This window comes from Mobula birostris, chromosome 11, assembly GCF_030028105.1.
Source record: "Mobula birostris isolate sMobBir1 chromosome 11, sMobBir1.hap1, whole genome shotgun sequence".
NCBI classification, from domain to species: domain Eukaryota; kingdom Metazoa; phylum Chordata; class Chondrichthyes; order Myliobatiformes; family Myliobatidae; genus Mobula; species Mobula birostris.
Genome location: NC_092380.1, coordinates 7,802,691 through 7,824,957, shown reverse-complemented (window position 1 = coordinate 7,824,957; position 22,267 = coordinate 7,802,691). Strand labels below are relative to the sequence as shown.

At 47.7% G+C, this 22,267-nt stretch overlaps 1 protein-coding gene across 1 annotated transcript in view; it reads left to right on the top strand.

Annotated features, from left to right (window-relative positions):
• LOC140204792 (arf-GAP with dual PH domain-containing protein 1) overlaps positions 1–22,040 on the top strand; it is a 103,191-nt gene extending 81,151 nt beyond the window's left edge. The window contains exons 9-11 of the mRNA XM_072271592.1: positions 9,002–9,073; positions 16,567–16,798; positions 20,739–22,040. Of these exons, the coding sequence (XP_072127693.1) occupies positions 9,002–9,073; positions 16,567–16,798; positions 20,739–20,767 (333 nt within the window). The 3' untranslated portion in view covers positions 20,768–22,040. The remainder of the gene's footprint in view (positions 1–9,001; positions 9,074–16,566; positions 16,799–20,738) is intronic.
• Positions 22,041–22,267: the final 227 nt, after the last annotated feature.

The following is a 22,267-nucleotide window of genomic DNA, read 5'->3' as shown; positions in this document are numbered from 1 at the left end:
GGGGGCTTCTTCACACAGAGAGTGGTGGGAGTATGGAATGAGCTGCCAGACGAGATGGTAAATGCGGGTTCTTTTTTAACATTTAAGAATAAATTGGACAGATACATGGATGGGAGGTGTATGGAGGGATATGGTCCGTGTGCAGGTCAGTGGGACTAGGCAGAAAATGGTTCGGCACAGCCAAGAAGGGCCAAAAGGCCTGTTTCTGTGCTGTAGTTTCTATGGTTCTATGGTTCTAAGTACTTTGGTAATATATTCACTTTGAACTTTGATCTTTATAGATAGCATGCAAACCAAAGTTTTCCACAGTGAAAGTTTTAACAATAAAAATTAATTTACAAGTTAATCATTTTATGATTAAAAACAATAAACTAATGCCCACAAGAAAATGAATATCAGGGTGACAAATACAGTACTGTGCAAAAGTCTTAGGCAGGCATATATATAATTAGGATGCCTCAGACTTTTGCACAGTACTGTCATAATTTTATGTATTGCACTGTACTGCTGCCGCAAAAAAGACAAATTTCATGTCATATTAAACCATAAGACAAAGGAGCAGAAGTCAGCCATTTGGCCCACCGAGTCTGCTCCGCCATTTTATCATGAGCTGATCGATTCTCTCATTTAGTCCCACTCCCCCGCCTTCTCACCATAACCTTTAATGCCCTGGCTACTCAGATACCTATCAATCTCTGCCTTAAATACACCCAATAACTTGTCCTCCACTGCTGCCCATGGCAACAAATTCCATAGATTCACCACCCTCTGACTAAAAAAAGTTCTTCGCATTTCTGTTCTGAATGGGCGCCCTTCAATCCTTAAGTCATGCCCTCTTGTACTAGACTCCCCCATTTTGGGAAACAACTTTGCCACATCTACTCTGTCCATGCCTTTCAACATTCGAAATGTTTCTTTGAGGTCTCCCCTTATTCTTCTAAACTCCAAGGAATACAGTCCAAGAGCGGACAAATGTTCCTCATATGTTAACCCTCTCATTCCCAGAATCATTCTAGTGAACCTTCTCTGTACCCTCTCCAATGTCAGCACATCCTTTCTTAAATAAGGAGACCAAAACTGCCCACAGTACTCCAAGTGAGGTCTCACCAGCGCCTTATAGAGCCTCAACATCACATCCCTGCTCCTATACTCTATTCCTCTAGAAATGAATGCCAACATTGCATTCGCCTTCTTCACCACCGACTCAACCTGGAGGTTAACTTTAAGGGTATCCTGTACAAGGACTCCCAAGTCCCGTTGCATCTCAGAACTTGGAATTCTTTCCCCATTTAAATAATAGTCTGCCCGTTTATTTCTTCTGCCAAAGTGCATAACCATACACTTTCCAACATTGTATTTCATTTGTGAGTGATGATAAACCTGATTCTGATATGGGTCTCTATTGAGGACTGAGAGTGGGAAGGGGGCAGGGAGAGGGGAATCCTGGTTGGGAAAAGGGGAAGGGAGCAGGAAGCACCAGAGAGACATTCTGTAATGACCAATAAACCAATTGTATGGAATCAAATGACCTTGCCTGCTGTTTTAAGGCTGGGTGTGTCTGCACCCACACAACTCTTCCCCCCCCCCATCCTTGGCGCTCCCTCTCTGCCACTTGACCCACACCCCTCCCACGGCACTCCACCCTCGCCGTTCACGACATCCTTTGCTCCCACCAGATTTACAAACTCGCTCTCTGCTCCAATTAGACAAATACAGAACCGTGCAAAAGCCTTAGGCACCCTAGCTATATTATATACATGAATATATATATGTGTATGTACCTAAGAGTTTTGCACAGTACTGTGTGTACTCTGTTATGCATTTGCTCTGAATTTCAAACTTTAACTTGTGCAGATTGCATGCAAATCAAACTGAGTGAAACGTTTAATAATTTCAATATTAAATTATTTAAATTAATTTTAAAATAATTTTTATTATTAAAACTAGTGAGCCAATTTACCAATTTATTTATCAGAGTTTGATATTGAGTCCAAAAGGCCGCAACGTAGCCACACAGTTGATAAAGCTTTGTTCTTCAAGCTAGTGAGGAGGTCACAAACAGGTCAAAGTTGGATTGGGAGGGAGAATTAAAGTAGTGGGCAACCATTTCTCTGCGTTACCTCGGTGGACTGACCTCAGGGCCTCAGCAAAGTGATCATCCACACACACACACACACACACACACACACGGGTAGTTCTGAGATCCTTGGTTCCCCGACCCCTGCCATGCTACGTAGTGGAATAGAGGCCCCAGTTCACGTGAGAGATGAGGAACCCGCTCACAGGGAACAAGTTTACTCCCTGAGCAGGCAGTGTTTTTTCAGAACCTTCTACAAACATTGTTGTGGGTCAGAGAGCAGTTGGTCACATGACATGATCGCATTGACAGGCTTGGAAGTGATAGCTCCTGTTCATAATCGCCCCATGGACCCCTAACTGTTTGTCATTTTCCCCTCAAGAGCTTTGGTCATCAGCAAAACTTTTACATCTGGAAGTTCACGGTCCTGAAGGGGAATTCTGGTGACTTCTTCCCATTAATGAAGTCACTTCCCTATATAATTGGCAACTTGGTTCTTTTAGCATAAGGGGCAGGTGGTGGTTGTGATGTTCTTCATTTGGAAGGGAGTGTGAGCATCCCCGTAGAAGGTTCTAGCTCCAAGGTGACTTTCAGTGAACCAAGAGGTCAACAATCTTCGTGTCTGAGCTGCTCTAGTCAGGGCTAGCCCAGACCCCAATGCACAGCTCAGGCAAGCAAACTGGAGAGACTTAGTGGGAGAACAGACACCCCACAGAGATGGTGGAAAAGGCACTCAGTCATAAACACGAGTCTGCATAGAAACATAGAAAACATAGAAAATAGGTGCAGGAGTAGGCCATTCGGCCCTTCGAGCCTGCACCACCATTCAGTATGATCATGGCTGATCATCCAACTCAGAACCCTGCACCAGCCTTCTCTCCATACCCCCTGATCCCTTTAGCCACAAGGGCCATATCTAACTCCCTCTTAAATATAGCCAATGAACTGGCCTCAACTGTTTCCTGTGGCAGAGAATTCCACAGATTCACCACAGGTGCTGGAAATCCAGGTCAACGCACAAAAAAATGATGGAGGAACTCAGTAGGTCAGGCAGTATCCATGGAGAGGAATAGACAGTCGGCGTTTCGGGTCGAGACCCTTCCTCAGGGCTGGGAAGGGAGGGGGAAGATGCGAGAATGGCGGCAGGGTAGACGGCACCCAGTTTCCCTCTTAAAGCAATTATACGCTGCGGAGGTGTCGGTCAGACCGCATTTGGAGTGTCGTGAGAAATTTTGGGCCCTGTGTCTCAGGAAGGATGTGCTGGCCCTGAAGAGGGGCCAGAGGAAGTTTGCAGAATGGTTCAAGGAAAGAAAGGGTTAATATCTGAGGAGCATTAAATGTCCCTGGGCCTGTACTCAGTGGAATTTATTTAATACAGCCCTTCAAGACACACTGCCCAGTAACCCCCGATTTAACCCTGGCCTAATCACAGGGTAATTTACAACAACCAATTAACCTACTAACCGGTACATCTTTGGACTGCGGGAGGAAACCGGAGCACCCGGAGGAAACCCACACGGTCACGGAGAGAACGTACAAACTCCTTACAGGCAGCAGTGGGAATTCGGAAAGATGAGGTGGGATCTCACAGGAACATGCCATGGTTTTGTGGTGAGGATGTTTCCAATAGTGGGAGGGTCTAGGACCAGAAGGCCCAGCCTCAAAATAGAGAGACACACCTTTAGAACTGAGATGAGGAATAATTTCTGCAGCAAGAAGGTAGTCAACCTGCAGAATTTGTCGCCACAGATGCCCTTGGATGCGTTTGAGGCAGAGAATGGTAGGTTCCTGACTGGTAATGGGGGGTTTAGGGTTACAGGGAGAAGTTGGGAGAAAATATCAGTCATAACTAAATGGCAGAACAGACTCGAGGGGCTGAATGGCCTCATTCTGCTTCCCTATCTTGTGATCTTGTGGTCTTTCCAAATCTAGGTTGGCATGCCCAGTGCCTGGGACTGTCAACCTTTCCGCTCCCCACCTCTCCCCAGCCCCTTTTCTTCAGCCGCACTTGTTCACTCACTGGCTCCCTCACTCACCTGCTCTCACCCTCGGACTCACTCACTCTTTTTTCGCACTCAAACAATTACGTTCCGAAGAAAAATCTTTGTAGTTCAAACATTCAGGAACAAGTGGAACGTGCGTCGCCGCAGCCCAAACTGCCGAGTGCTCCCACCGGTCGTAGGTTCGATTCTGGCCTCGGGCACTGTTTGAGTTAGGTTCCCCGGTTCTCTCCCGTAACTGCTGTGGGCAGTATGGTGGGATAGCGGTTAGCGTCACACCATTACTGGGCAGTGTGGTAGGGTAGTAGTTAATGTCACACCATTACAGTGCCATTGGCCTGGGTTCAATTCCCGCCACTGCCTGTAAGGACCTTACACATTCTCCCATAACTGTGTAGGTTTCCTCCGGGTGCTCCAGTTTCCTCCCACATTCCAAATACGTACCAGTTACTAGTTTAATCGGTCACGTGGGTGTGATTGGGCGGGGTGGGTTCATTAGGCTGGAAGGACCTGTTACCATGCTGTATCTCCAAAATAAAATAAAGTCTTTTAGACTAATTGGTCACTGTGAATTACCTCTCATGGGGGTAAGTGGCAGTTAATGAGTGAGTGGAAGAGAAGAGGTCACGGGGATGTAGCGGGAGAATGGGATTGATGGGTTTGGTTTGAGGGCCAGCATAATGCAATGGGCCAAGTGGTCTCAGTTATTAATCAATATGAGAATAAAGATAACAATCAATCCTCTGCCTTACTCACTAGCTCCATCTAGTGATACATAATCAAATTACATAACCTACAACCTTAAGCACTTCATTCTCCATAGTTACGCAGAGTCCAGGTATAGGGTCTCGGCCCAAAGCATCGACACTTTATTCCTCTCCATAGGTGCTGCTTAACCTGCTGAGTTCCTCCAACATTTTGTGCGTGATGCTCTCTATTTCATACCTTGCAACAATATTTCACTAAGCTTCATAGAACGCGGCAGGGTAGTGGTTAGCACGGCGCTTTACAGTACCAGTGACCCGGGTTCAATTCCCACCGCTGCCTGCGAGCAGATTGTACGTTCTCCCCGTGACCCCGTGGGTTGCCACGGTCCAAAGATAAAACCGGCTGGTGGCTTAATGGGTGATAGTAAATTGTCCTGTGATTAGGCTAGGGTTAAGTCGGGGTATTGCTGATTAACGGGCCGGAAGGGCCTATTCCGTTATTTAACTGTCTGTCTATTTACCTATGCCGGCTGGTGGCGTAGTGGCATCAGCGCCGGACTTCGGAACGAAGGCTCCCGAGTTCGAATCCAGCCGGCTCCCTTGAACGCTTTCCATCCGTGCTGGGTTGAGCATCGAGCTAGCAACTCGGCCTCATAAAAATAAGAAAGCCTACAAAAAAAAACGCCGTCACGACGGCGTCCTGATGACTCCACTCGGAGTTAAGGGCTTTCTTCTTCTATTTATGTATCTATCTTGACTTCACCGCTAACTAAAATGTATATTCGCCATATACATTTAGGAATTTGCTGTGGTGTGACGTACAGCAATAAAACATTCAATAATATTCAACAACAATGAAGAAAGAGAATTAAATTTAAAAAATAATGTTAGACCTTAAAGCGGATATGGAATAAAATGTGTAAATACCAACATGTATTTACAGTGTAAACAGCATTATAAAAAGTGGCACATACAAAATGCAGGAGGAACTCAGCAAGTCATGCAGCATCTACGGAAATGGTTTAAAGTCTTTACTGTGTGGTGATGGGCGTCATAGACAGAGGGGGCCAGGAGACTAACAAGAATGGTTGATCAGATTAGCTGCCTGAGGGAAGGAAACTTTCACGATCAACACTTGAATCTGACCCACGTCTCCATTGTCCCGGCCCAATTCCACGTGCCTTAGGGCCGTGAGAGTGAATGTGTCTGAGGCCTGCCTTGCAGATGGCAGGAGGGGACTGACAGGAGCCGAGAAGTGACACCTTCGGGGAACCCAGAGACAAGTGCTAAACCAGCAGTGTCGGTTCCATCTGCAACGCAAGCTGCACCAGTACCTCTTAATGTTGAGGAGAAACGTGTGAATTGGTCAATGCTGTAAAAGTTGTCAAACATATCTCACTTGCTTAGAGGAGAAGGGCTGTGGCATTTGTGCTGCTGTGTTGTTTATCAGTATGCATGGATAAAGCACCCGTACCTTCTGGGCCGTGCTGCGTTAGACATATAAACACTACACACTCATTGCTGCCCCCAGTGCTTAGAATTCACTGATACCTGTATACCACCTAGATTTTATCTACCCTCTATGTGGGACCCTGGAGCTCTCAGTAAAACCCAAAGTTTGAAATAAATGTAAAATAAGTGCCTCTTCTTCTAAAACATTTTCCCTCCCCATCCCCTCTTCTAATTTTTTTGCCTCCACCTCCCCTCCTCTTCCTTCCCCATTCTGGCCTTTTACCTCTTCTCCTCACCTGCCCATCATCTCCCCCTGGTATCCCTCCTCCTTCCCTTTCTCCTATGGTCCACACTCCTATCCCATTTCTTCCTCTCCAGCCCTTTACCTTTCCCACCCACCTGGCTTCCCCTATCACCTTCTAGCCCTCCTCCTTCCCTTCCGCCCCACCTTTTCATTCTGGCATCTTCCCCACCGTTCCTTCTCAGTCTCGGCCCAAAACGTCGACTGTTTACTCCCTTCCATAGATGCTGCCTGACCTGCTGAGTTCCTCCAGCGTGTAGTGTGTGTCGCTGAACCGCATATGTGTCACTGTATGCTATCCGGAGATTTAATTTCTTGTAGGCATTCACAGTAGATACAAAGAAGCACACTAAAATCAGTGAATGTGTGGACACGTGGCCAAGTGGTTAAGGCATTGAACTAGCGACCTGAAGGTCGTGAGTTCGAGCCCCAGCCGAGGCAACATGTTGTGTTCTTGAGCAAGGCACTTAACCACACATTGCTCTGCGACGACACCGGTGCCAAGCTGTATGGGTCCTAATGCCCTTCCCTTGGACAACATCAGTGTCGTGGAGAGGGGAGACTTACAGCATGGGCAACTGCCGGTCTTCCATACAACCTTGCCCAGGCCTGCGCCCTGGAGAGTGAAGACTTTCCAGACGCAGATCCATGGTCTCGCAAGACTAACGGATGCCTTTAAAATCAGTGAAAACAATGGTCACCAAGATGGGCAAGCCACCAATGGGCAAAAGAATACAAGCTCTAAAATTACAAGCCAGTAAAATAACTTTGAGAACATGAGTTGGCAAGTCCTTGAAAGTGAGTCCATAGGTTGTGGAGTCAGTTCAGTGTTGAGGTGAGTGAAGTTACCCACGCTGGTTCAGGAGCCTGATGGTTTGAGGGGTAGTAGCTGTTCCTGAAGCTGGTGGTGTGGGACCTAAGGCTCCTGTACCTCCTTCCTGATGGCAGCTGAGTGAAGAGAGCCTGGCCCAGATGGTGGTGGGCCCTTGTTGATGGATGCTGCTTTCTTGTGGCAGAACTCCTTACGGATGTGCTCGGTGCTAGTGTGGCTCCTGTGTTCTGTATCAGTGGGCGTGGGAAGTACCCATACCTTCTGGACCATGCAGTGTTGGACACATAAACCCTATGCTGTCCCCAAGACACAAACAGAACCTACACCTCATCTACCCCCTTCTGCAGGACCCCAGGAGCCCTCAGTAAGACCCATTTATCACCAGCTTTTACTCTCAGCCCACTCACTATCTCCCACTCGTGCACTTCAGGAAGAAAAACTTACAAGTAAGACAGTCTGTATCATTCATGTCCCAAAGTGCTTCAGAACCAATGACATTTGGAAGTGTAGCTTCTGTTGTAAAGTTGGAATCATGGCTACCCACCCATGCAGAGCAAGATCCCACTGGCAGTAAGGACCAAATCGTTGTTTTACATTGATTGAGGAATACATCTCAGCCAAGCATGCGAGGGAGAACAGCCCGCCACTCTTCAAAATGGTGGTTGGGGGATTTTTTTTAACCTCCCAAGTTCTCGTCCGTTATTGTGAAAGGCATGCATGCACAGGGTACAAATGCCATGAAGGTAAGTTTATTGCAGAGGACAAGATGAGCATGGACAAGTAAGTCAATATTAAATTAACAAATTATGGATCATTTACACAGGTGCAAAATAATCAACAATAAAACATAACAATATTAGCGCCCATGAAAATATAGGTGGGGTCTCATCTTATCATCTTGTCTGAAACGATGTAGCACTCCCCCGGTTCTTCACTGGTATCACAGCATAGAATCACTCCCCTATTTTTTATTTCTTCACCCGTTACACCGCTGGCATTTATGGCAGCAATCTCTGACGGCGTTCACAGCTTCCTTCACCGTGTCAGTAGATCCTCTCGGTTTTCACTACTGTCAGTCATGCAAATTCCTAGTGGAGACTCAGGAATACCGTCATGCTCCAGATGTAGAAGGATTCTTCATTGCTGTTTCTGTAACAGTTTTGTTTGACCAGTCAGGGTTGTTAGCCCTGAGCTGAACCCCCGAACCTGGAGGACCGGTGGACCACTCTTAGTCTGGCCTCTACCCTTTGACCTGTTTGGCATGGGTGACCCTACCAAGAGCCAAAGCATAAAGCCCTGACTCCAGCCAACATCGCTGTCCAGGTCATTGCGGCACGTGAGTCTCCAAACCCTATAACGAGGTGGTGGTCCTGTTAGGGGACCTCTCCCCTATTACCGAGCATCCAGCTCAAATTTTGCCCTCAGTTTCTGGAATGGGCCTTGAACTCACGACTTTCCCATTTGTCATGCGTATTTCATTGGGACGTCAACAAACCCTCCGCCCTCCTATTGTTGACTCCAGTGGCTGACCTCCTCGCAGTGGGTGCAAGCCCTGTGTAGGCCACACGACAACTCCAACAGTGGACACGGGAAGTAAGCAATGGCTCATCCGGTTTGTTCTCTTTCTCTCAGCAAACCGAAGGCTTCAAGAAGCGATGGTTCACACTCGATCATCGGCGCCTGATGTACTACAAGGATCCCCTGGTACGTACGTCCTCAAGATAATCAAACAGGATTTCAGGATGGAGGTTATTTTTCCCTCTCCTCCCTTACCTCTCTGCCCGTCTATCCCTCCCCATCCCCCACTCTTTCTTCCCACCTCTTCCACCCCACCCCCCACCGGGAGCCCATCTCCCTCTCTCTCTCTCCCTCCCCAGCCTCCCCCCTCCCCTTCTCCCTTTCTCTCCCTCCCCTCTCCATTCTCTCTCTCCCACTCTTTCCACCTCTCTCTCTCTCCTCCCCCTTTCCTCCCCTCTTCCCTTCTCTCTCCCCCTCTCTCCCCCTCTCTCCTCCTCTCTCTCCCCCTCCCCTCTCCAATCTCTCCCTACCCCTCTTTTTCCCTCTCCCCTGCTCTCTCTGCCCTCTCTCGCTCTCTCTTTTCCTCCCTCTGTCCCCTCTTTCTCCTCTTGCTCTCTCCTTCTCTCTCTCCCTCCCACTCTCTCTCCTTTCTCTCTCTCTTTCACCTTCTCCCTCCCGCCCGCTCTCCCTTCTCTCTCCCCCCCTCCCCTTCACCTCCTCTCACTCTTTCTCTTTCTCCCTCTCCCTTTCTCTTTCTTCCCCTATCTCTCTCCCTCTCTCCCTATTGCTCCCCCCCTCTCTTTCCTCTCTCTCCCTCACACACACACGTTCCCTCTCTATCTCTCCCTCCCCCCTCCCCCGGGTGAGCTGGACCTCTGGGCCTATACCCGTGCTGAGTAAACCTGTGACTTTACCTATGTTCCATTTCTACTCCCCCACCTCCGTTCAGCTCCCACTCTCTCAATGCCACCCACTGCCTGCCTCTCTCTCTATTTCATGTGCACCCACTGACCTCTGGATAGGGAGATAGTTACATTGATAAGAAAGAATATGGTCCCAACAGGGGGCAAATTTATTTACTTATTTAGAGATACAGTACGGTAACAGACCCTTCAGGCCCAATTACACCCATGTGACCAACCTGCACGTCATTGGATTCTGGGAGGAAACCAGAGCACCCGGAGGAAACCCATCTGGTCGTGAGGAGAAGGTACAAACTCCTCACAGCTGGCACTGTAACGCTGTTACACCAGTGCCTTCACTACTGTGCCACCACGAAATGGGAACAGAGGTTGGCATGGACCATTTGGGGTGACAGACCTCCTTCCATGCTCTGTGACACTCTTGACTAATCCCTCTCTCTACCACATCCACTGGTAATCCTTGCATTCTAAGATCTAAATTCAGAGGGAGGCTGTGATGCGAACACTAAGCTAAATGTATTGAATCACCCTTAAATTCACTTGGTCCATCTCTGGCACTTCCCTCCTCTTTCTCGATCTCTCTGTCTCCATCTCTGGAGACAAGCTGTCAACAGGCATCTTTTATAAACCTACCGATTCCCATGGTTATCCCAACTATACCTCTTCCGGCGGCCAAGCATTTTAATTCCCATTCCCACTCCCGTTACGATCTGTCGATCCATGTCCTCCTCTTGTGCCAAGATAAGACCACCCTCAGGGTGGAGGAGCAACACCTTATATTCCATCTGGGTAGCCTCCAACCTGATGGCATGAATATTGACTTCTCCTTCCAGTGAACAAAATTCCTCACCCCCTTCCTCTATTCCCCACTCTTGACATTTCATTTCTTCTCATCTGCCTATTACTTCCCCTATCCTTCCCTTTCTGCCATAGTTCATTCTCTTCTCCTATCAGATCCCTTCTTCTCCAGCCCTCGACCTTTCCCATCACCCATCACCTTCCAGCCAGCCTCCTTCCCTCCCCCCAAACCTTTTCATTCTGGCATCCTCCCCCTTCTTTCTCAGTACTGAAGAAGGGCCTTGGCCCGAAATGTCAACTGTATACTCCTTTCCACAGATGCTGCCTGACCTGCTGAGCTCCTCCAGCTGTTTGTGGGTTTACAGCATCTGCAGACTTTCTTGTGTTTGTGATAACCCTTAGTGACTTTGTTTTTTAGAAATATATTAAGATTCTCCCCTGACATGTCCAGTTTCTGACTATACTCAGCACGTTACAGAAACCAGCCTCCACTCCATAGATTCTGTCTACACTTCTCACTGCCTAAAGCAGCCGGCATAATCAAAGACCCCACCCACCCACCCGGACATTCTCCCTTTTCCCCTCTCCCCTTGGGAAGAACATACAAAGGCCTGAAAGCATGTCCCACCAGGCTCAAGGACAGCTTCTATCCCACTTGTAATAAGACATAAATGGTTCCCTAGTACAATAAGATGGACTCTTTACCCCATATTCTACATTCTTGTGGTCTTGAGCTCCATTGTTTACCTGCACCGCACTTTCTGTGTAGCTGTTACACTTTATTCTGCATTGTTATTGTTTTCCCTTGTTTAGAAGGCTTCATGTTACTGGCATATGTTGTGAAATTTCTTGCCTTTGTGGCAGAAGTACATTGCAATACATAATAATAGGAAAAAACTGTGAGTTACTGTAAATATATATCAATCAAATAATTAAATTAGTTAAGTAATGCAAAAATAGAATTTAAAAAGTAGTGAGGTGGTGTTTATGGATTCAACGTCCATTCAGCCATCAGATGGTAGAGGGGAAGAAGCTGTTCCTGAAACGTTGAGTGTGTGTCTTCAGGCTTCGGTACATCCTGATGGTAGCAATTTGAAGAGGGCATGTCCTGGGTGATGGGGGTCCTTAGTGATGGACAGTGCCTTTGTGAGGCATCGCTCCTTGAAGATGTCCTGATACTACGGGTGCTGGTGCCCTTGATGGAGCTGACTAAGTTTACAGCTCTCTGCAGCTTATTTCAGTCCTCTGCAGTAGCCCCGTACACCAGATGGTGACACAGTTAGAATGGTCTCCGCAGTACATTTGTAGAAATTCTACAGTAATGTAATGAATTGATCTGTACAAAGAATGTGCAGGATAAGCTTTTCACTGTATCTTGGGACATGTGACAATAATAAACCAGTTCTAATTCCAATTTCAATCTAATCTAGTCATAGTCATAGTCATAGTCATAGTCATACTTTATTGATCCCGGGGGGAACTGGTTTTCGTTACAGTTGCACCATAAATAATAAATAGTAATAGTAATATTACTATTAGTAAATAGTAAATAGTAATAGTCATAGAAATAATAAATAGTAATAGAATAGTAATAGAAAATAGTAATAAATAGTTAAATAGTAATATGTAAATTATGCCAGTAAATTATGAAATAAGTCCAGGACCAGCCTATCGGCTCAGGGTGTCTGACCCTCCAAGGGAGGAGTTGTAAAGTTTGATGGCCACAGGCAGGAATGACTTCCTATGACGCTCTGTGTTGCATCTCGGTGGAATGAGTCTCTGGCTGAATGTACCCCTGTGCCCACCCAGTACATTATGTAGTGGATGGGAGACATTGTCCAAGATGGCATTCAACTTGGACAGCATCCTCTTTTCAGACACCATCATCAGAGAGTCCAGTTCCATCCCCACAACATCACTGGCCTTACGAATTTGTTTCAATTCGTCCAATTTGTTTGCAATTGGCCCGTACCTTATGATCTTTTCCAATCCACGTACCTGCCTATGGAACACGCACACAATGCTGGAGGAACTCAGCAGGCCAGGCAGCATCTATGGAAAGAAGTACAGTCAACGATTCGGGCTGAAACCCTTCGGCAGGGCTGGAGAAAAGAAAGCTGAGGAGTAGATTTGAAAGGTGGAGGGAGAGGAAAGAGAAACACCAGATGATAGGTGAAACTTGGACGGGGAGGGATGAAGCAAAGAGCTAGAAGGTTGATTGGTGAAAGAGACAGAAGGCCATGGAAGAAAGAAGAAAAGTGAGGGATGGAGGAGCACCAGAGGGAGGCGATGGGCGGACAAGGAGGTGACATGAGAGAGGGACAAGGGGATGGGAAATGGTGAAGGGGGGAGGGCGTGGAGCCATTATTGGAAGTTTGAGAAATCAATATTCATGCCATCAAGTTGGAGCTACCCAAATGGAATATAAGGTGTTGTTCCTCCAACCTAAGTGTGGCTTCATCACGACAGTGGAGGAGGCCAAGGATGGACATATGGGAATGGGAATGGGAAGTGGAATTAAAATGGGTGGCCACTGTGGGAGATCCCGCTTGTTCTGGAGCGAGGTGTTCGGCGAAGTGGTCTCCCAATCTACATCAGGTCTCACCAATATACGGGAGGCCACACATATGGCCGCAACGGACTCACAGATGAAGTGTCGCCTCACCTGGAAGGACTGTTTGGGGCCCTGAATGGCAGTGAGGGAGTAGGTGTAGAGGCAGGTGAAGCACTTTTTCCACTTGCAAGGAAAAGTGCCGGGGGTGGATCAGTGGGGAGGGATATTTGCCTGTCTGTGGACTTGTTCCATATACACACCACCCTTCGTATGGAAAAATATACCCCTCAGATTCATAATAAATCTTTCCCCTCTCATCTTGAATCTATGCCCTCTAGTTTTTTTTTATTCTCTTCCCTTGGGAAAAAGACTGCTTGGATTTGCCTTATCCATACTCCCCCCTCATAATTTAATACACCTGATGGTATTGTGTGATGAATTGGCGCACTGGGACATCTGGATGACTCTGGGCCGGGTTACCGGGACAGTGAGATGCAGTGACAGTGAAAGGAAGAGGCTTGATAGAGGTGTACAAGATGATAAGAGGCATACATAGAGTGGACAGCCAGGGCGGAAATAACTCATGCAAGAGGACGTGCTCGAGGTGATTGGAGGGAAGTATAAGGGGGTATGTTAGAGGTAAGTTTTTTACACAGAGATTGGTAGGAGGGTAGAACACCCCGCCAGGGGTGGTCTTAGAGGCAGACACCTTCGGGGGATTTAATAAACACTTAGGTAGGCACGTTTTTTGATAGAAAAATGGTGGGCTAAGTAAGAGAGAAGGGTTAGATTGATCGTAGAGTAGGTTAGATGGCAGACACATCGTAGGACAAAGGGCCAGAGGCAAAGGAGGATGAGAGGTGACTCGGTAGAGGTGTACAAAATGAAAAAAGGCATATATGTGGACTTTCTTCCAGAGCGGAAATGTCTAATACAAGGGGAAAAGATTTTGAGGTGATTGGAGGAAAGTACAGGGGGATTTCAGAGATAAGTTCTTCACACAGAGAGTGGTGAGTTATATTCTATATTCGATTGGGGCAGGGACTGTCCTATGAGAGCAAACATATTGAGAAAGAGAGACCTTGCAGCAATACTATAGTGTAGCCAGCAGGTCCAGCCCTTCCTGAGCAAAAGTGGAAGTTACATTGCTTCCGATGTTGGTTCACTGATTTCACAACAGATTGTGTGACTTTTCACCCACTGCAGAGAGCACCCAAGAGATCAGAGACATCCCAAGTCCAGACATCTCTCAGGGTTGCCGCCCAAGTTCCTAGGGTTGTTACGTAGGCGTACAGTAAGTTATCCTTCAATAGTTAAACGGTTGAACTGAAGAGCCAGGAGGTTATGTTGCCTCTCTGTAGAAGTCTGGTTAGACCGTACTTGGAGAATTGTGCTCAGTTCTGGCCACCCTATTAAAGAAAGGATGTGGAAACTTTAGAGAGGGTGCAGAGGAGATTTACCAGAATACTGCCTGGATTAGGAAACATGTCTTATGAGGAAAGGTTGAGTGAGCTAGGGCTTTAGAGCCAACAAGGATAAGACGAGACTTGATAGAGATGTATAATATAAGAGGCTTTGACAGAGTGGACAGCAGAGATCTTTTCCCAGGGCGGAAATAACTAATGCAAGAGGACATACTTTTAAGGTGTTAGGAGGAACATTTAGATGGAATGTCGGAGGTAGCTTTTTTTAATAGCTTTGTTAGTTTTTCTATGCAGGGGGTGGTTGGGGGTTGGGGGTTAGATGTTCTTGTTGCTAATTGACATAATTTGTTAGTTTTTTTGTGCAGGGGTGGTTGGGTTTGGGGGTTAGATGTCCTTGTTGCTGTTTGACACACTTTGTTTTCTTTTGTGCATGGTGCTGGTTGATCATGTTGCCGTTTGCGAGATTTGTTTTTTTTTTCCTGTGTGGGGGTGGTCTTTGAACAACTCCCATGGTGTTCTTTGCTTCTACCCGGAGAAGACAAACCTGAGGGTTATATACTGCGTACGTACTTTGATAAAAAATGAGCCTTTGAACCATTTATGGAGAGTGGAAGTGCATGGAACACCCTGCCAAGGGTGGTGGTAGAGGCAGGTACATGAGGAATATTTAAGAGATTCTGAGATAGGCAGCTAGGTGAAAGAGGACTATGAAGGAGGGAAGGGTTGGATTGATCTTAAGAGGTTAACAGGTTGGCACAACATCATGGGCTGAAAGGCCCGTTCTGTGTTGTTTCATGTTCAGTCTGATAGCAGAATGTTGCAGTAGGTTACAGGCTCACTCGATTGGAAATGTAAGGACCTAACATGAGACACAGAGGATGTTTTACCAGAGTGCCATCGGGAGCTAGTACCTCAGTGACGTGGGTAGAACAGAGAACTTGTGATTGCTCATCTTTGGACATAGAAAGCAAAGGGGGGGAGCCAAGAGAGGCCTAAAACCATGAAAGGCTTTGACAGAATAAACACAGAGAAGATTTCCACTGACTGGGTGAGACGGAGACTGGAAGTCAATGAACCGCAGATGCCAAAAAGCTGAAATAAAACAGAGAAAGATGGGAATACTGAGCAGGTCAGATGCATCTGTAGCTGGAAAAATCAGGTGATTTTTCCTAAACTCGAGTGAGTCTGCAGATGCTGGAAATCCAGAGCAACACACACAAAATGCTGGAGGAACTCAGCAGGTCAGGCTGCATCTGTGGACATGAATAAACAGTCGACATTTCGGGCCAGGACCCTTCACCAGGCCTCGAAAGGAAGGGGGAAGATGCCAGAATTAAAAAGGTGGGGTAAGGGGGAGGAAGCTGGCTGGAAGGTGATAGGTGAAGCTAGGTGGGTGAGAAAGGTCAAGGGACCAGAGAAGAAGGTATCTGATAGGGGAGGAGAATGGACCACAGGTGAAAGGGAAAGAGGAGGTAAAATTTAGAGTGAGGAAGGGGAGGGGGGGGATTTGTTTGCCGGAATGAGAAATCGATATTCATGCCATCTGGTTGGAGGTTATCCTGATGGAATATGAGGTGTTACTCCTCCACTGAGGGTGGCCTCATCATGGCACAAGAGGAGGCCATGGTCCGACACTTTGGAATGGGAAGTGTCCCCGGGACCCCTTTCAGTCCTGGTGAAGGGTCTCGGCCCGAAACGTGAACTGTTTATACTTTTCCATAAATGCTGCCTGATCTGCTGAGTTCCTCCAGCACTTTGTGTGCGTTGCTTTGGATTTCCAGCATCCGCAGATTTTCTCGTGTTTGAAGGCAAATATTTTTCGTTGGCATGGGGAGCGCTGCCGTAAAGCAGGTTCAGGAAGAAATTTCAAAGGGGGCACGGATGCAGGGCTGCAGGGAGTGGGAGTAATCTGGGAGGTCGCTGATCGAGAAGCCACTGGCAGCACGTGTTAAAGGGCCGCTGTGCACATTGTCCCCACAGGATGCATTTGCCAGGGGTGAGGTCTTCATCGGCAGCAGCGACAATGGCTACATGGCCAAAGAGGGACTTCCGCCTGGCACGCAGGGCAACGGGAGCTGGCAGTTCGGCATCACCATAGTAACGCCGGACCGGGACTTCCTGTTCACCTGTGAGACGGAAAGAGATCGCCGGGACTGGATAGCAGCCTTCAATGGAGTGATGAATCAGCAAATGTCACCACAAGAATACACAGGTACTCTTACCTCAGTTCCTACGTCACAACCATCTCCCCTTTTCCTATCAGCTCACCTCGCAGTTTTCTTCCCCAGTCTCTTCTCACATCACTGCCTCTGCCTCCCAAATATTGACCTTCCTTTGCTCTATTTCCTCCTCCGACCCCTGGCCTCTCCCCCCTCCAGCCTTACCTCATTCACTCTGCCCCTCAAATGTTCTCTTACCTCCATTTTCTTTTACCCCCTATCCCTCACTCTCTCCCCTCAAAGCAGACCTAGCTCTCTCTCTGCCACAAATGTTCCCCTCACCCTCCAGCCTCACCTCATTCTCCTCCCCCTCAAATATTTCCCTACCCAGCCTTGCGGGCATACTCAGCAAGCCTATAGAATAGTAACTATAACAGGATCAATGAAAGATCAACCAGAGTGCAGAAGACAACAAACTGTGCAAATGCAAATATAAATAAATACCAATAAATAATGAGAGCATAATGAGTGGGTCCATAGGTTGTGGGAACATTTCATAAGACCATAAGATATAAGAGCAGAAGTAGGCCATTCGGCCCATCAATTCTGCTCTCCCATTCAATCATGGGCTGATCCAATTCATCCCAGTCATCCCCACTCCCCTGCTTTCACCCCATACTCTTTGATGCCTGGCTAATCAAGAACCTATCTATCTCTGCCTTAAATACATCCAATGACTTGGCCTCCACAGCCGCTCGTGGCAACAAATTCCACAGATTTACTACCCTCTGACTAAAGTAATTTCTCCACATCTCAGTTCTAAAAAGACGTCCTTCAATCTTGAAGTCGTGCCCTCTTGTCCTAGAATCCCCAACCATGGGAAATAACTTTGCCATATCTAAGCTGTTCAGGCTTTTTAACATTCCGAATGTTTCTATGAGATCCCCCCTCATTCTCCAGAACTCCAGGGAACACAGCCCAAGAGCTGCCAGACGTTCCTCATACGGTAATCCTCTCATTCCTGGAATCATTCTCGTGAATCTTCTCTGAACCCTCTCCAGTGTCAATTATAGGGCAAGTGAAGCTATCTCCATTGTTCAAGAGCCTGACGGTAACTGTACCTGAACCTGGTGGTGCGAGTCCTGAGCCTCCTCTGCCTTCTTTCTGATGGTAGCAGTGAGAAAAGGGCATGACCTGGGTGGTGGGGGTCCCTGATAATGGCTGCTGCTTTCCTACCACAGCGTTTCATGTAGATGTGCTCAATGGAGGGGAAGGCTTTACCCGCAATGGACTGGACCTAATCCACTACCTTTTGGAGGATTTTCCGTTCAAGGGCATTGGTGTTTCCATACCAGGTTCATCTCAGAGCCCACTACGTCCACACCAACCATCACTCATTTCCAATAATAATCTAATTTTACTCTCAACTTCCCAACAAGTCGCCCCTGACTCTACCACACACTCGGGGAAATCTACAGCAGCCAGTCAGCCTACCTTTGGGACAACGGAGGAAATCAGAGCACGTGGGGAAGCCCACACAGTCACAGGGAGAACGAGCAAACTCCACACAGACAGCACCCGGGGTCAGGATCGAACCAGGCTCTCTGGTGCTGTGAGGTAGTGGTTCTACCCACTGTACCACCATGCCGATCCTCACACGGGCAGGGGAGAAGGTGTGAAAAGCAGGGCACAGCAAGAGTCCAGGAACCCAGGGTGGGGGGGGAGGAGGGGAGGACCTACAATGAGGAGGAGATGGGGGCTAATCTGGGAAGGGGAACTGAACCAAAGAAAACTGTTATATCCTGCAGATGATATCAAGTCTTATCCTTGATTTAACCAAGAGCTTAATATTTAATTAACTGAATTCCAGTGAAGATCCAGTGATGAGAACACAGAGATATGTAAATTCAATTCATAGAATGGAATAGGAGACCATTCAGCCCATCTTGTCCATTCCCTGGTTCCACACCCCAGGTCCTGTCTCTATCGAACAAAGTGAATTCTGGAATTAAGCTCCCACAGAGTTGAGAGTGGGACCCAATTTGGAATCCTGTAGGAAACTGGAGCATCCAGGGCAAAACTACACAGTCACAGGGAGGTCCTGCAAACTCTACACAGACAGTGCCTGGGGTCAGGATCAAACCCGGGTCGCTGAAGCTCGGAGCCGACAACTCTACCCGTTGCGCAGGTGCACTGCCAAATCAGGGCCCGAATCATAGATACAGGAGATCCTGAAGGTGCTGGAAATCCCAGAGTAACACACTGGAGGAACTCAGCAGATCAGGCAGCATCCATGGAGGGGAATAAGCAGCCAGCGCTTCAGGAATGAAGAAGGGCCTCAGCCCGAAATGCCAACTGTTTATTTCTCTCCATAGATGCTGCCTGGCCTGCTGAGTTCCTCCAGCATTTTGTGTGTGTTGCTCGGGACCCGAGTCAGGAGGTTTCCCAGAGTCACTGCTTACTGAAGGCAGTGAGAAGAGAGAGGGCAAGGCAAAGGAGGGAGGTAATGGGGACCAATAAAGAGTTTTTGTGTCCATTACTTCCTCGATTTAGACCATGAAACCATAGGATATGACGATGATGATGACATCCGTCTGTCTCAAAAGGCAATGGAGTCATGTGACCTCTCCAGGCCACAAGCCTGGGCAGAAGGTGTAGAGAGCCTGGCATGCCCAGTCGTCACGGTCCCCCTCTCAACCTCACCGGTGTAGTCCAAAGGAAAGTGAAGCAGTACGTTTGGCACCACCTTGGCTGCAGGAGCTGCCAGGAGGACTTTCGGACTGGGCTTACCCCCGTAGCCTTCATCTCTCCCGAGGCTGCCCGCAAGGCAGTGGGTCTATTTACCCACAGCTGGGGATCTGGTTCACGAGCAGCAGGCCGTGTCCACACACCAGTGGGCCTCCGTGCTACATCCTCGGTAGCTCAGCCTGAGTCTGAAACGAGTTCGGTTTCTGTGTGGGGAACACGAAAGAGGAGGCACTGCATGAGGCTTGCTGTTGGGGAGGCTATGTACGGGCAGGGAGAGACTTACATATTCCGCCCTCCTTTTTGCAAGACGGCTAGCCAGTGGTGGAAGCTGAAACAGGAGTGACACGCTCTACCCACTACCCACTGGATGCATCACAGCAACCTCTTGATACCAACCATAAAACAGGAGCAGAATTCAGTCATTGGCTCTGCCATTTATTAATGTCTGGTCCGTTTTCCCTCTCACCCCCAATCTCCTGATTTCTCCCCTTATCCCTTCTCATGCCCTGACTCATCAAAAATCTATCAACCTCTGTCTGAAATTTACATAAAGACTTGACCTCCACAGATGCCTGTGGCAACGAATTCCACAGAGTCACCAATCCCTGGCTAAAGAAATTCCTCCTCCTCCCCATTCTAAAAGGATGCCCCTCTATTCTGGGGCTGTGTCCTCTTTTCTTAGACTCAGCCACCATGGGAAATGTCCTCTCCACATCCACTTTTTTGAGGCTTTTCAACATTCAATAGGTTTCAATGAAGTCACTCCTCAACCTTCTGAATTCCAGTGGGTAGAGGCCCAGAGCCATCAAACGCTCCTCATACAACAAGCCTTTCAATCCCAGAATCATTTTCATGAAGCTCCTTTGAACCTTCTCCAAGGTCAGGTTATCCTTTCTTAGATAAGGAAAAGGAAGGAAATTTCCTTTTAAACTCACAGGGAGCATAGGCCATCAACTTTTTGCTGTTGATGTTTCTGTAGCAGGCAATTACTTTTTTACGAGGTCGGGTTGCTCGCTCGACACTCAACCCAGCACAGATGGAAAGCGTACCAGGGAGCCGGCTGGATTCGAACTCAGGAGCCTTCGCTCCGAAGTCCGGCGCTGATGCCACTACGCCACCAGCCGGCTCTTTCGTAGATAAGGGGCCCAAAACTACTCATAATACTCTGAGTGAGGCCCCACCAGTGCTTGATAAAGCCTCAGCACTACGTCAACGCTTAGTGAATTACTCTCATCTCTCTTTCAGTGGAAGCTTACTTCAAGCACAGACGGTAGACGACGTTGGCCAACCTCTGACCTCCTACCCACCTTTACAGACAGACCACACAATGCTGCTGGAAGACATGTCGCCAACCTCTCCACCCATTACTGATGGAAGCAGATGCCGGCTCCCCAGAATCCCAGCTTCATCCTCCTGTGGGCTGGCAGATGGGAACAGCCTGGGGATGAAGAGGGACAGACACGCCCGGCCTCATTAACTGACTTACTCAGAAGTGACCACTCCTTTGCCTCTGACGTGGCAGCGCTGCAATTAGCTTGTTGGTGGGAACACGGTCAATAGGTCATGTTCTCCAGCTGCCATTCCTGGTGGAGAGCTCTTCAGGAGCTGGAATTGCATGCTGTGAGGCACAGTTCATTGAGATCAGAAAGCCCCAGCAGAATTATATGCCCCATGTAATTAATTAGGGAACAAAATAGAATAGGAAAGGGGGAAAATGATCGACAGAATAATAGAAGGGCGTTCTTCAGAGGGAGAATGATAGGACAAGTGCAAACAAGGTACTCCAACCTACACACAGAAGAAGCGCATAAGACCTAGGAGCAGAATTGGGCCATTTGGCCCATCAAGTTTGCTCCATCATTCCATCATGGCTGAGTTAACCCCATTCTCCTCCCTTCCCCCAATGCCCTGATTAATCAAGAACCTACCAACCTTCATATATCCAATGACTTGGTTTGCACAGCCGTTTGTGACAAAGAATTCCTCGGATTCGCCACCCTCTATATTTAACCAATACTCTAGCTCCCTGGAAGGCTTAGATTGGACAGTGTAAAGGAGTTTTCCTTTGTACTTAATCCTTAGCTAACCTCCCTGGGAGCCAAAGGTGGGACTGTGTGTATTTAATCCTTGCTTAACTTCCCTGGAAGAGTTTAGTGGGACCTGGTAGAGGGATTGACCGATCCTCGTATTCTAAATTGTATTTAATTCACTGTGGATCAAGAAAACAGGGTACCCGAAACATGAAAATGCTCGATTCCTCAGTACTGACATCCCAAACTTGTTCAGCCCCCAGAACCTCAATGATAATCCTCCTCTCAGTTCAGAGGCTCTTGCAGCCACTCAAGAAGGACCAGGGCTTTAGGCCGTTTGAGTACCCACCCCACCGGTGGTCCCACCACGGTCTGAAGTCCTGTTTCAGATACAGTAAGGCAACTGCTGATCAGCGATGGTGAAACATTCCTCAACGCATTAAATACTTTGACCGGGAAAACATAAGGAAAAAAAATGACATGTAAACCTTTCAATAAAATGGTGCAATTTTCCTGATATTTCCAAAACAGTTTGTCGACACACACACACTAGTATAAATACCGAAACGTTCAGTACGCAACTAGTATTTTTTTTAGAGAGACTCCACGATAATGGACAAAGAATATTGTGTTGAGTTGTGGTCACCTCATTATGGGAAGGATGTGGAAGCTTTCGAGAGGGTGCAGAGGAGATTTACCAGCATGTGCCTGGATTAGAGAGCATAGAGGGTGAGAGGTGACTTG